The sequence below is a fragment of the Idiotropiscis lumnitzeri genome, chromosome 2, assembly GCF_059441095.1.
Source record: "Idiotropiscis lumnitzeri isolate Australia: NSW breed Sydney's pygmy pipehorse chromosome 2, RoL_Ilum_1.0, whole genome shotgun sequence".
Classification (NCBI taxonomy): domain Eukaryota; kingdom Metazoa; phylum Chordata; class Actinopteri; order Syngnathiformes; family Syngnathidae; genus Idiotropiscis; species Idiotropiscis lumnitzeri.
Genome location: NC_142392.1, coordinates 18,221,565 through 18,233,914, shown reverse-complemented (window position 1 = coordinate 18,233,914; position 12,350 = coordinate 18,221,565). Strand labels below are relative to the sequence as shown.

The 12,350-nt window shown below is 45.3% G+C and overlaps 1 protein-coding gene across 1 annotated transcript; it reads right to left on the bottom strand.

Annotated features, from left to right (window-relative positions):
* Positions 1-254: 254 nt before the first annotated feature.
* LOC148341869 (uncharacterized) lies at positions 255-11,460 on the bottom strand (the record flags this gene model as incomplete). Its single annotated transcript, XM_088287973.1, has 2 exons — positions 255-769; positions 10,854-11,460. Coding segments are annotated over 2 exons (1,122 nt in total), but the record flags the coding sequence as incomplete, so codon positions are not given.
* Between the last annotated feature and the right edge of the window lie 890 nt (positions 11,461-12,350).

The following is a 12,350-nucleotide window of genomic DNA, read 5'->3' as shown; positions in this document are numbered from 1 at the left end:
ATTTCATAAGCACCGTTTCTTATACCGTTTATTATATTTTATTCAAAATCACATCTTACCACAAAGAGTCGGTTCCTTCAGTTTTTTTTGTCCTTTTTTTAAGCTTCAGATCGCTGCAATTCTCACCAGCACAATCGTGTTTCTCAGCACTCTGTTTAGTGGCAAATTTCTTAGCACAAACGCTGCAACTGAATGTTTTGTCTCCACTGTGCGTTCTTGTGTGGATTCGTAAATTTGACTTTACAGAGAAAGATTTACCGCAAACCGAGCAGGAAAAAAGGTTTTTCTCCACTGTGTGTTCTTGCGTGCCTTGTTAAATGAGAATTTTGGGAGAAGCTTTTACCACAAACTGAGCAGGAAAAAGGTTTTTCTCCATTGTGTGTTCTTGAGTGGCTTGTTAACGTTGAGTTTTGAGAGAAGCTTTTACCACAAACTGAGCAAGAAAAAGGGTTTTCTCCAGTGTGTTTTCTTGTGTGGATTCGTAAATGTGACTTTCCAGAGAAGCTTTTACCACAAACTGAGCAGGAAAAAGGTTTTTCACCACAGTGTGTTTTTGTGTGAATTTGTAAATTAGCCTTTCTAGAGAAGTATCTTCCACAAACCAAGCAGGAAAAAGGTTTTTCTCCACTGTGTGTTCTTGTGTGGTTTGTTAAATGCAACTTTTGAGAGAAACTCTTGCCACAAACTGAGCAAGAAAAAGGTTTTTCTCCAGTGTGTGTTCTTGTGTGCGTTTTTAAACTTGACTTTTGAGAGAAACTCTTGCCACAAACTGAGCAGGAAAAAGTTTTTTCTCCACTGTGTGTTTTTTTGTGCAGTTTTAAATACAACTTTGAAGATAATGAGTCAGTGTGACATGCCCTTTCACCTTTAGTTTGCTCATTATCATCATCATTGGACACTGGCCAATTCGACCTGGGGTACTGACCCGGACACTCTCCGCTCGACAGCGATGGCACTATGCTACTCGACTGCAGAGTACTGCGCAGCAGTATGGGCCCGCTCTGTGCATGCCGCAAAGGTCGACGTAGAGCTCAACAAGGCCTGCCGAGTCGTCACGGGCAGCCTGAGAGCCACGCCCTTACCAGCACTCTATAGATTGACTGGCATCGCACCGCCCAACATCCGCCGCCTTGCAATCTCAAAGGCAGAGAGGGATAGGCAGCAAAAAGATCCACGCCATCCACTACATGGACACCAGGAGGAGCAGAGGCGCCTCGTGTCTAGGAAGAGCTTCGTCACTATCGACGGACTCGGCGCGACGACAGCCCCAAGCTTCCGACTCAGAACCTGGAGACGTACCGATAGCGACAACCCAAACGAGGCTCTACCCGACATCTGCGAGAGCCTGTCTGCGGGAAAAGACCTCCCAAGACGTCACTGGGCCACGCTCAACCGCGCACGAGCCAAGGTTGGCAAGACTGGGGATAACCTAGTCAAGTGGGGCCTCAAGAACAGCGCTGACTGCCCGTGCGGAAACCCCAACCAAACTATGGCCCACATTCTCCAGGATTGTCGCCTGAGCAGCCCGTGCACAGACAATGACCTTAAGCTAGCAAATAACACCGCTCGTCAATGGCTATCAGTATGGAGGGATAAGATATGATGATCATTGTCATGAGCGTCTGATAATGTGTCCTCATTATGTGCTTGTGATGGTCCCCAGTGGTCTTCATCACCTTCTGTTGTCACGTGATGACTTGAGCTGCTGCTTGTAGGCTCCGCCCCTCTGTTGTCCTTACTCTCATCCTTGTTTTCATCTTCAGTCTTTATAGGGACAAGGTTCAGTGGTGACTTGTTGGTCTCCTCCTCCTCCTCCTCCTTTTTGATGTGAGTCAAGTCTGGCTCCTCTTTCACAGAACGGAGATCATTTTGTCTGACGTCTGCAGGACACAAAAAGACAAATTTTGTTTGGTCAAGTCAAAGCTCAGGCGGCGACTTTGTCTTATATTGTTTCTACCGTGTTACCTTGACTTGTGCCTGCCGCATACAGAGCAATGTGTGCGACCCCGATTTGGACCGGACCATGGGGGCATTTCACAAAATTACGTCCTACGATGTAAACCTCCCTTTTGATGCCCAATTTCATTCCTGACATGGTCACAAACATCCTACGATGTAAACCTCCTTTTAGCAGCACAACAGTGATAAACGAGCATTTAAAAAGGAAGCACGTTGTGGCTGATGCCCGATTTAATTCCTGAATTAGTCACAGACGTTTCTGGAAGCGAGCTGAAGTTAGCACACACAGGCTATTGTGTGCGTCTGATGGAACACCTGTTGTGGGACCCTAACTTATTAATGGTGGCCACTGGGGGCCATCGCAACATAATGTAATTGATAGAATAGGAATCCTTCAAGTGAAATATGTTTACAAGTATTTCTTTTTGCATTTAGAGAAAGTTTCATCGTGGGTATTTTTGCTTCCATTATAATCTGGATCTCTAAAAGAATTAAAGGGGCCCTGGCATCAGAGTGGCTATTTATTGCATGATTTACATTTAGCCTGCTCGTACATTCCAACATTCCCCTTTTTATTTTTTATAAAATTTCTGTTTTTAAATAAATTTTAAAACATTATGTTTGAAGAGTCAAAATCCCTACACATCAGCATTAAGCAACAACACTTTCACTCTGACTTTCATGTTGACATATTTGAATAATGACTGTATATTTTAAAGTTATCCAATACATATTCAAATTCGACTAAGATACACCAAAATATTTTAAGAGTTCACTGAATTATTTTGGAACTGCAATGATGCTTAACAGCCATAGGGTGTCAGTAATGAGTAACAAAGTAACACAACATTGTCATTTGCATAAATTACCAGGAACTATGAGTTGCGGGGGAGATGCAAACCACCTGGGCCACAGGAACTTTATGACCAGGAACTAAATGTTCCTGGCCTTGTTGGTAGAAAAGGGGGTTGTGACGTTCTCCCTTTTAAGCCCATAGTAAGCCAAAGATGCAGATGCATTCCTTGCAGCATGCGCTTGTTCACTGATGAGATCCGTGCAACCCTGGATGGATGCATTCAATGTATTTTAAATGTTTGGATGGGGTGAAACTACGCACACGTGCACAAAACAGTGCAGGGCCACCCGATGTTCATTGACTGTCACCCGACCAATCCAGTACAAAGTTAATAAATAAATAAGACCATTACGTGCTTGATTTTTTTTAAAAACTTAATATTTTGTGTTTTATCCACTAAAATTGATCAACCGCCATTGATGTTTTCGCCCCAGTGTGCACATTTTTTAGAGTCAGGCAGAATTCCTTCCGGAAGGAATTGCTTGAACAAGATATAAATACCAGAAAATGTAAAATGTTAAATAATCAGTTCAAATTTTATAAAAAAAAGAAAAACATGGAGTTCACCCCCCCCCTATTGGTTATTCTTTGGCATATATTTTCTGCACTGATTTCATTTGGCAAAAAGAAATGTTCAGCAGACCTGCAAGTAAAAGGCAATATTTAAAAATAAAGCGCCAATAACCTTGGACGCATTTCCCCAAACAACTTAATGTTGTGATGTATATTTTTAACGATAGAAAGTCGTTCGTGACAAAGCAAATGAGAGTAAAACGTGTACAAACCTGCTTTGTGTAGCACAACACGAGGCTGCTTGCAAACTTCGTCCAGCAGTTGAAGATGTTGCTCGTTCTCTTCTTTTATTCCCCAAAGTTCCTCTTTGTATTTGGGTGTCGTTTTTGCACACATTTTCAAATGATAATTCCCAAAAATCCGCACTTGATCTCTGCTTGGCGATGAGTCACGTGCCTCTTTTTGTTAGCGGCTAGCTAGCTAACAAGCTAAGCTAACTAAGCCGAAAAGCATCAACGCGCGAAGATGAGGTTATCGGGACACAAAGACTTAATGAATTATGTCGTAGTCCTTTAGAGTAGCACTGGACATCCTTTGAGAAAATTAGTCAGTTCCACACTAAATCAGAAGAATTTAGCGGTGGGCTGCTTTTGTTCCGGTGTGGACGGGTCGGTGAACGTGGTCGAGGTCCTTCGGAAGCTGCGCGCATGCTTATGACGTCATGCTTTAAGCGCGTATTTTCCATATATATTTCTTTGCCTCAGTGGGTTTTATTTACACTTGCCGGTTCTATTTTAATATTTATTTTATATAATATTTTAATTCGGTTGATAAAAAAAATTAACAAAACAACTAAATTAACGCCACATTGGCGAGTCATCTCACGCGTCACTTCCGCCTATGCCCCGAGAAGCCGCTGCTGGAACAGCAGTGGGACGTTTACGTTTCTCCTCCCGAACTTGCAACAATGCTGTGGTTCACTCGGGCTGCAAGATTGTATGAATATAATGTCGGCATATACTCGCAGTGCCTCTCAATTATTTCACGCCCGCCCCTACCAAGAAGAAAAAGATTCGCGCCCCCCCACCACCAATTGTTTTTCTGTCTTTGTAGATTTATATTAGATTGTCAATAAAATATCCCTTAACTAACCTAAATTGATAAGAAATATAATTTTGACAACTATTATAGTGAGGATTGTAGTATTAGGTGACATATGTAGGTAGGAACCTTACGTATGTACTGTGGGCTTGGGGGCAAATAATAAACGTTACGCAATAATACTGCACGGTGTGTGTCGTCCCTCCTGTCGCCTCCTGCCAATATAGTTCGGCCAGACTCACGAACCAACAATACATGGTGTCAGAAGTGACAGAAGAGGGTCTTTTTGGAGCTGAATCTTACCGAGAGAGTGTCCCGCGTACACGCGAGTTTTCGTTTCATACGAGACAGTTCAGGCTGCGGGGGCGAGCCCGCGTAACGGCAAGATGTCTCAGTTTCAAGTCTCTCCACCTGAAAAATTTACGTTCAGGGCTGAAGACTGGACGAAATGGATAAAGCGTTTTGAACGGTTTCGCATTGCGTCCGGGCTGGAAGCGCAAGCAGACGAGAATCAGGTGAATACGCTTATCTGCACCATGGGGGAGGAAGCGGAGGACATACTATTTTCTCTCCACCTGAGCGCCGTGGAAGCGAGTGACTATGTCACAGTCAAAAATAAGTTGGACACCCACTTTGTGGCTCGCAGAAATGTCATCTTCGAGAGGGCAAAGTTTAATTTGCGTCAACAAGAAGAGGGGGAGTCGGCTGATGGCTTTCACACGGCACTACATTGTCTCGCGGAGTACTGCAGATACGGGGCTCTTCACGACGAAATGGTGAGAGACAGATTTGTTGTCGGCTTGAGAGATAAACGTTTATCAGAACAACTGCAGTTGGACCCAGAATTAACACTGGTGAAGGCAATTACCAGAGCTCGTCAAAGTGAGCAGATAAAGAAGCAACAGGAGGTGTTAAAGTCTAACTTTAAAGTTGACATCGCCAACACTCAGCTGGACAGCGTGCACGCGCGTCACCGCGGAGGCGCGCGGCCGAAACAAATGCCGCGACAACATGGAGGAACATTTAAAAAAGCCCCGAAGGACAGACAGACACAATGCAAACGATGCGGTGATCCAAAAGGACATAGTCTGCAACAATGCCCAGCTAGAGAAGCAATGTGTAATTACTGCAAGAAAAGGGGGCATTATGCAAGAGTGTGCAGAACGAAGAAAATAACAGGAGTGAATGCTGTCATAGAGACTGATGATGAGGCAGAAGTTGCATTCCTTGGCTCCTTGTCAGCCGATAAAATGACCAGTCCATGGATGACAGACATAAACATGGACAATTACAGTGCAGTGTTTAAGATTGACACTGGCGCGGATGTTACAGCTGTTTCAGAAACACTTTACAGCCGTGGTAAATTCAGAAGACTGGTGAGACCTCTTAAAGTTCTGAAGGGACCAGGGGGCGCACGTCTAAAGGTCAAGGGCATGTTCACAGCCACACTCAGTAAGAACAATAATTGCGTCAAGGAGAACATATATGTTGTGAAAGGGCTGAGCACACCACTGCTGGGCGGGATGGCTGCGATGAAACTGCAGCTGGTCGCTCGACTGGAGAACATCAGCCTGGTCTCCATGGAATCCATAAAGGAGGAGTTTCCCAAGCTTTTCAGTGGATTAGGTAAAATGGAGGGTGAGTACAACATTGTACTGAAGCCTGGTGCACAACCTTTCTCTCTTTCGACGCCCCGACGTATTTCTCTCCCACTCCTGCCAAAAGTTAAAGAGGAGCTGAAGCGTATGGAGGCGCAAGGAGTCATCTCTAAAGTGGAGGTACCAACGGAATGGTGTGCACCAATGGTGGTGGTGCCGAAGCGGACTTGCAAGAGCAGAGTGAGAATATGCACAGACCTCACTGAACTGAATAAATCTGTCATGAGAGAAAAACACCCTCTTCCCTCAGTCGAACACACCTTAGGTCAGTTGGCAGGCGCTAAGGTGTTCTCAAAGTTAGATGCCAATGCTGGTTTCTGGCAGATACCGCTATCCAAGGAGTCTTCTTTGCTGACTACGTTCATCACTCCGTTTGGACGCTACTGTTACAACCGTCTGTGTTTTGGAATCTCATCTGCACCGGAACACTTCCAGAAGCGTATGTCGCGCATTTTGGAGGGCCTGGATGGAGTTGTATGTCAAATGGATGATGTGCTCATCTGGGGAGCAACGCAGTGTGAGCATGATGAGAGACTGAGGAGGACTTTGTTACGTCTACAGGACGCGGGCGTCACACTGAATGAAAAGTGTGAGTTCTCAAAGAACACAATAAAGTTCTTGGGACAAGTTATCGACTCATCGGGGGTCAGTGCAGACCCTGACAAAGTGAGTGCTGTAAAAGTTATGAAGGAACCAAGCAACATCAGCGAGGTGAGACGTTTCCTAGGGATGACTAATCATCTTGGCAGGTTCCTACCTCACCTGGCGGAAAAGACGCGTCCTCTCAGAGACCTGCTTAGGAAGTCCAACATGTGGGTCTGGGGACCACAACAGCAGCAAGCATTTGATGGCATTAAAGCGGACTTGACGTCGACCCCTGGGCTGGCGTTATATGACCCAAATGCTGAAACACTGGTCTCTGCTGATGCATCCTCCTTCGGGTTGGGCAGTGTGCTTCTCCAGAAGCAAGCTGATTCTCGTTGGAAGCCAGTGGCGTATGCTTCGAGAGCCCTCAGCAGCACCGAACAGCGATACGCCCAGATCGAGAAAGAGGCACTAGCTTCGACATGGGCCTGTGAGAGGTTCTCAGAGTTCCTCATAGGGAAGCAGTTCCATATCGAGACAGACCACAAGCCTCTAGTTCCCCTGCTGGGCTCCAAGAGTCTTGAGATGCTTCCGCCACGCATCCAGCGTCTTCGTATGAGATTGATGAGGTTTTCTTATACTATCTCTCATGTAGCTGGTAAGAACATTGCAACTGCGGATGTGCTGTCACGGGCCCCTGTCAGCGCCACGTCGGACGGGTTGCAAGAAGAAGCGGTCAACTTGTATGTTGATTCTGTCATTGCGAACCTTCCTGCTACTGAATCGAGGCTGGTGGAAATACAAGAAAGTCAAGACAACGATGCCATTCTCCTGCAGCTGAAGAAGTTCTGCCTGGAGGGATGGCCGGACAAATTTTCTGGGGACCGTACAATCCAGCCCTATCTGCCGTTTTCTGGTGAGCTCACAGTTCAGGATGGACTACTGCTGTATGGCTGCAGGATTGTGATTCCAGCGTCGCTTAGGGCAGACGTGCTGTCCAAGCTTCACGAGGGCCACCTTGGGATTGCTAAATGCAGGGAGAGGGCGAAACAGTCTGTGTGGTGGCCAGGTCTCAGTACAGATCTGTCCAGGACGATTGCGGACTGTGATGTGTGTGCCAAGGAGAGGACGACTCTCAGAGAAACAATGATGCCTACTGAGTTCCCATCGAGGCCATGGTCCTTGGTCGGGGCTGATCTGTTCCGGATAAATAACAAAGATTATCTGGTCGTAGTGGACTATTTTTCAAGGTTCTTCGAAGTGGCTTGGCTGACGTCTACTACATCGGAGGCTGTGATCGAGCACTTCAAGTCTATCCTTGCTCGTCATGGAATTCCCGAAGAAGTGCGCTCCGACAACGGGCCACAGTTTGCTTCTGTGGTCTTCAACAAGTTTGCCTCGGAATGGGGTTTCAAGCATGTGACGTCCAGCCCACGTTTTCCACGGGGTAATGGTGAGGCTGAGCGTGCGGTGAGGACCATAAAGGGTCTTCTCAAAAAGTCTGCAGACCCGAATCTTGCCCTTATGGCCTACCGTGCTGCTCCCTTGGCGAATGGCTACAGTCCCACGGAACTCCTCATGGGGAGGAGGATAAGGACACCTGTTCCTGTGATTTCATCTCAGCTTAATCCCAGATGTGCGGACATTGAGGATTTGAAGACTACAGAACAGAGGTACCGACAGATGCAGCGTCAAAATTATGATCGCAGACACAGAGCGCGTGATATGCCACACCTTCGACCAGGAGATCAGGTGTGGGTCAGGGACACGCAAGAACGTGGCACAGTTGTGTCTACTGCGGGCACACCGAGGTCCTATGTTGTCGAGACACCCGGCGGTAGGCTGCGAAGGAACCGTTATCATCTCTCGCAGACCTCTGGAGGAGCCGAGACATCAAAAGACTTGCCAGAGGCCCAGGTAAACGCTGATCGTCAGGAGGTGAGTACACCTGGCACACCTGACATTCTTCAACAACCAAGCGGTCAGCAGAATCCGGTGTGTGAGAGGCGGTTTCCCACAAGAGTGAGGACACCTCCCACATTCTTGAAAGACTTTGTTTGCACATAGCTATAGGAGCTGAGTGAGCATGAGGCAGAATAATCCTCACACTCAGTTGGAGGGTTTGGGCAGTCTACCCCATCCCTCATAGAACATATAGGAATGTGTGATGACTTTCCGTTTTCCTTGAGTGGATTATTTTTTTGGGTTATTAATGGTGTGCATTGACGAATGTTTGATAGTTAATATCATATCTTGAGTGTAGGTGTTTATATGCTATAAGGCATTCCTCAGCTAATGACTGGAATGCTGTTTTGAGTTTGTTTACTGACTCGGTATAATACATGTTGTTGTGTTTGCCTATAAGTGCATATGCATCTTCCCTAGAAAGATTCTTTAACCTCGAAAGGGGGATGTAGTATTAGGTGACATATGTAGGTAGGAACCTTACGTATGTACTGTGGGCTTGGGGGCAAATAATAAACGTTACGCAATAATACTGCACGGTGTGTGTCGTCCCTCCTGTCGCCTCCTGCCAATATAGTTCGGCCAGACTCACGAACCAACAATACAGTGTTCGATGTTCAATTCGCCAGCAAGCGTTACTGCCTTCTGTCGAATGGTGATGGTAGATACGCTTCTCCCAGCTGTTCCGTGAGCAGCAATCCATTGCTCGAGCTGGTCTTCCAACACGGGCCACCTTGCCTTGCTTCCACGAAAACTCAGTGTAGTTTTCTTGACTTTCTTGACTCTGTCTTCCTGCTTCCTCGTCTTGCGAACCATGGATTCGTTGATTTTTAATTCCCTCGCAGCTGCTCGATTCCCATGAACATTTGCGTAGCTGATAGCTTGTAGCTTGAACTGTGCTTCGTAAGAGTGTCTCTTCATTGATGCCATTTTTGCTGATTAATTGCCTGAGCAACGTGTTGCACCTAGTATACAAAGAGGCATCGGGGCTGCTTTGCACTGGGGGCGTGTCTTTGCATTGTCATTCACGCCCATCTCCCCTCTCATATCCGCCTGTTGTCGTTCACGCCCATCGTTCCCCTCTCACACCCCCTGCTGTCGTTAGCCACGCCCGCCTTCTCTCTCTATATAAGCTGTGTGCATGCAGTAAATGTTCGCAGTCAGCCCAGCAGTGCACTTGTTGCACTTGGTCCACATAATGGGCGCTCCACCTCAAAAGGCGCCCTGGCTTTCTTGGACGAGTTTCAGGACTTTAAAGTGCGCCTGATGACTGCGAAAATAAGGTAATCCAATGTATAAAAAATATAATATAGCATTAAAAAAAATATTTGGTATATTTGACAAAATGATACGTTTTTTCCGAAGTGAGATCCTGCTTAGCAACAAACCCCAAATGCTTGATAGAGCTCAATCTAGAAAATGGTTTTAGCAAGTCAGAAATTTATTCAGAAAGTGAAATATTAAATGTATGTGAGGGCATATTTGAAGAGTTTGAGTTATGTTCAATGAACCATACATATACGAGCCAGCCAAACACAGCGAGAAAACCAGCACTGATTCCAGTCGCCATCAAGTTGCCAACTCCTGACATTCCAAAACCTTTGAGAGAAACTGAGACTATTTGCGTTTCTCTTTCTGGTTCTTTTTATAGTTCAACTTCTAGTTCTGTTTTTCACCTTTTCACACAGCGTAATGAAGGCCAGTTGATCAAGTGGAACAAGTGATTTTATTGATGATTGTGGAAGGCACCGATTTCATAAGCACCGTTTCTTCTCACACCTTTTCCATTAAGTACGATTAAAAAGAAAACTGAAAAGCATAATGTTAACAAATGTTGTTCCAGGCGAAGGCAATTAATTTCATTTACATGTTTGATGTAAACACACAAAAAACTCATCATCACTCAGACACAATGGTTCTTCTGACACTGATCACAGTGGCTTAATGTCAATAAAAAAGCTTTGCAAAATTCAATATAACATATTTGATTCAAAATCACATTTACATCTTACCACAAAGAGTCAGTTCCTTCAGTTTTTTGTTGTCTTTTTTTAAGCTTCAAGGATCGCTGCAATTCTCACCAGCACAATTGTGACTCTCAGCACCATTTTTAGAAAATAATTTTTTAGCACAAACCCTGCAACTGAATGGCTTGTCTCCAGTGTGTGTTCTTGTGTGGCTCGTTAAATACGACTTACGATAGAAACTCTTTCCACAAACTGAGCAGGAAAAGGGTTTTTCGCCACCGTGCGTTCTTGCGTGCCTTGTTAAAGTTGATTTTTGAGTGAAACTTTTCCTACAAACTGAGCAGGAAAAAGGTTTTTCTCCACTATGGGTTCTTGCGTGTTCTGTTAAATGTGCCTTTTGAGAGAAGCATTTTCCACAAACTGAGCAAGAAAAAGGTTTTTCTCCACTGTGCGTTCTTGTGTGGATTGTTATCTCAAACTTTCGAGAGAAGCTTTTGCCACAAACTGAGCAAGAAAAAGGTTTTTCTCCAGTGTGCGTTCTTGTGTGCCTTACTAAATGAGACTTTCGAGAGAAGCATTTGCCACAAACTGAGCATGAAAAGGGTTTTTCTCCACTGTGTGTTCTTGTGTGCCTTACTAGAGACTTTTGAGTGAAGCATTTACCGCAAATTGAGCAGGAAAGAGGTTTTTCTCCACTGCGTGTTCTTGTGTGGATTGTTACATCAAACTTTCGAGAGATGCTTTTGCCACAAACTGAGCATGAAAAGGGTTTTTCTCCACTGTGTGTTCTTGTGTGCCTTACTAAATGAGACTTTTGAGTGAAGCATTTACCGCAAATTGAGCATGAAAAAGTTTTTTCTCCACTGTGTGTTCTTGTGTGCCGTTTTAAAGACAACTTTGAAGTTGATGATTTCCCACACTGAGAACATACCCAATTGTCAGTGTGACATGCCCTTTCACCTTTGGCTTGCCCATCATCATCATTAGTATCATCATCATTGTCATGAGCGTCTGATAATGTGTCCTCATTATGTGCTTGTGATGGCCCCCGGTGGTCTTCATCACCTTCTGTTGTCACGTGATGACTTGAGCTGCTGCTTGTCGGCTCCGGCCCTCTGTTGTCCTCACTCTCATCCTTGTTTTCATCTTCAGTCTTTATAGGGACAACGTTCACTGGTGACTTGTTGATCTCCTCCTCCTCCTCCTCCTCCTTTTTGATGTGAGTCAAGTCTGGCTCCTCTTTCACGGAACGGAGATTGTATTCACTGACGTCTGCAGGACACAAAAAGACAAATTTGGTTTGGTCAAGTCAAAGCTCAGGCGGCAACTTTGTCTTATATTGTTTCTACCGGACTACCTTGACTTGTGCCTGCCGCATACGGAGCAATGCGTGCGACCCCGATTTGGACCGGACCATGGGGACATTTCACAAAATTACGTCAGACGCAGTAAACCTCCCTTTCCTAGCAGCACAACAGTGATAAAAGAAGCATTTAAAAAGGAAGCACGCTGCGGCTAATGCCCGATTTCATTCCTGACATGGTCACAGACGTTTCCGGAAGCGAGCTGAAGTTAGCACACACAGGCTATTGTGTGCGTCTGATGGAACACCTGTTGTGGGACCCTAACATATTGATGGGGGCCATCGCAACATGTCATTAATAGAATAGAAATCCTTTTCGAGAAATATGTTTACAAGTATTTCTTTTTGCATTTCGAGATAGTTTCATCGTGGGTACTTTTTGC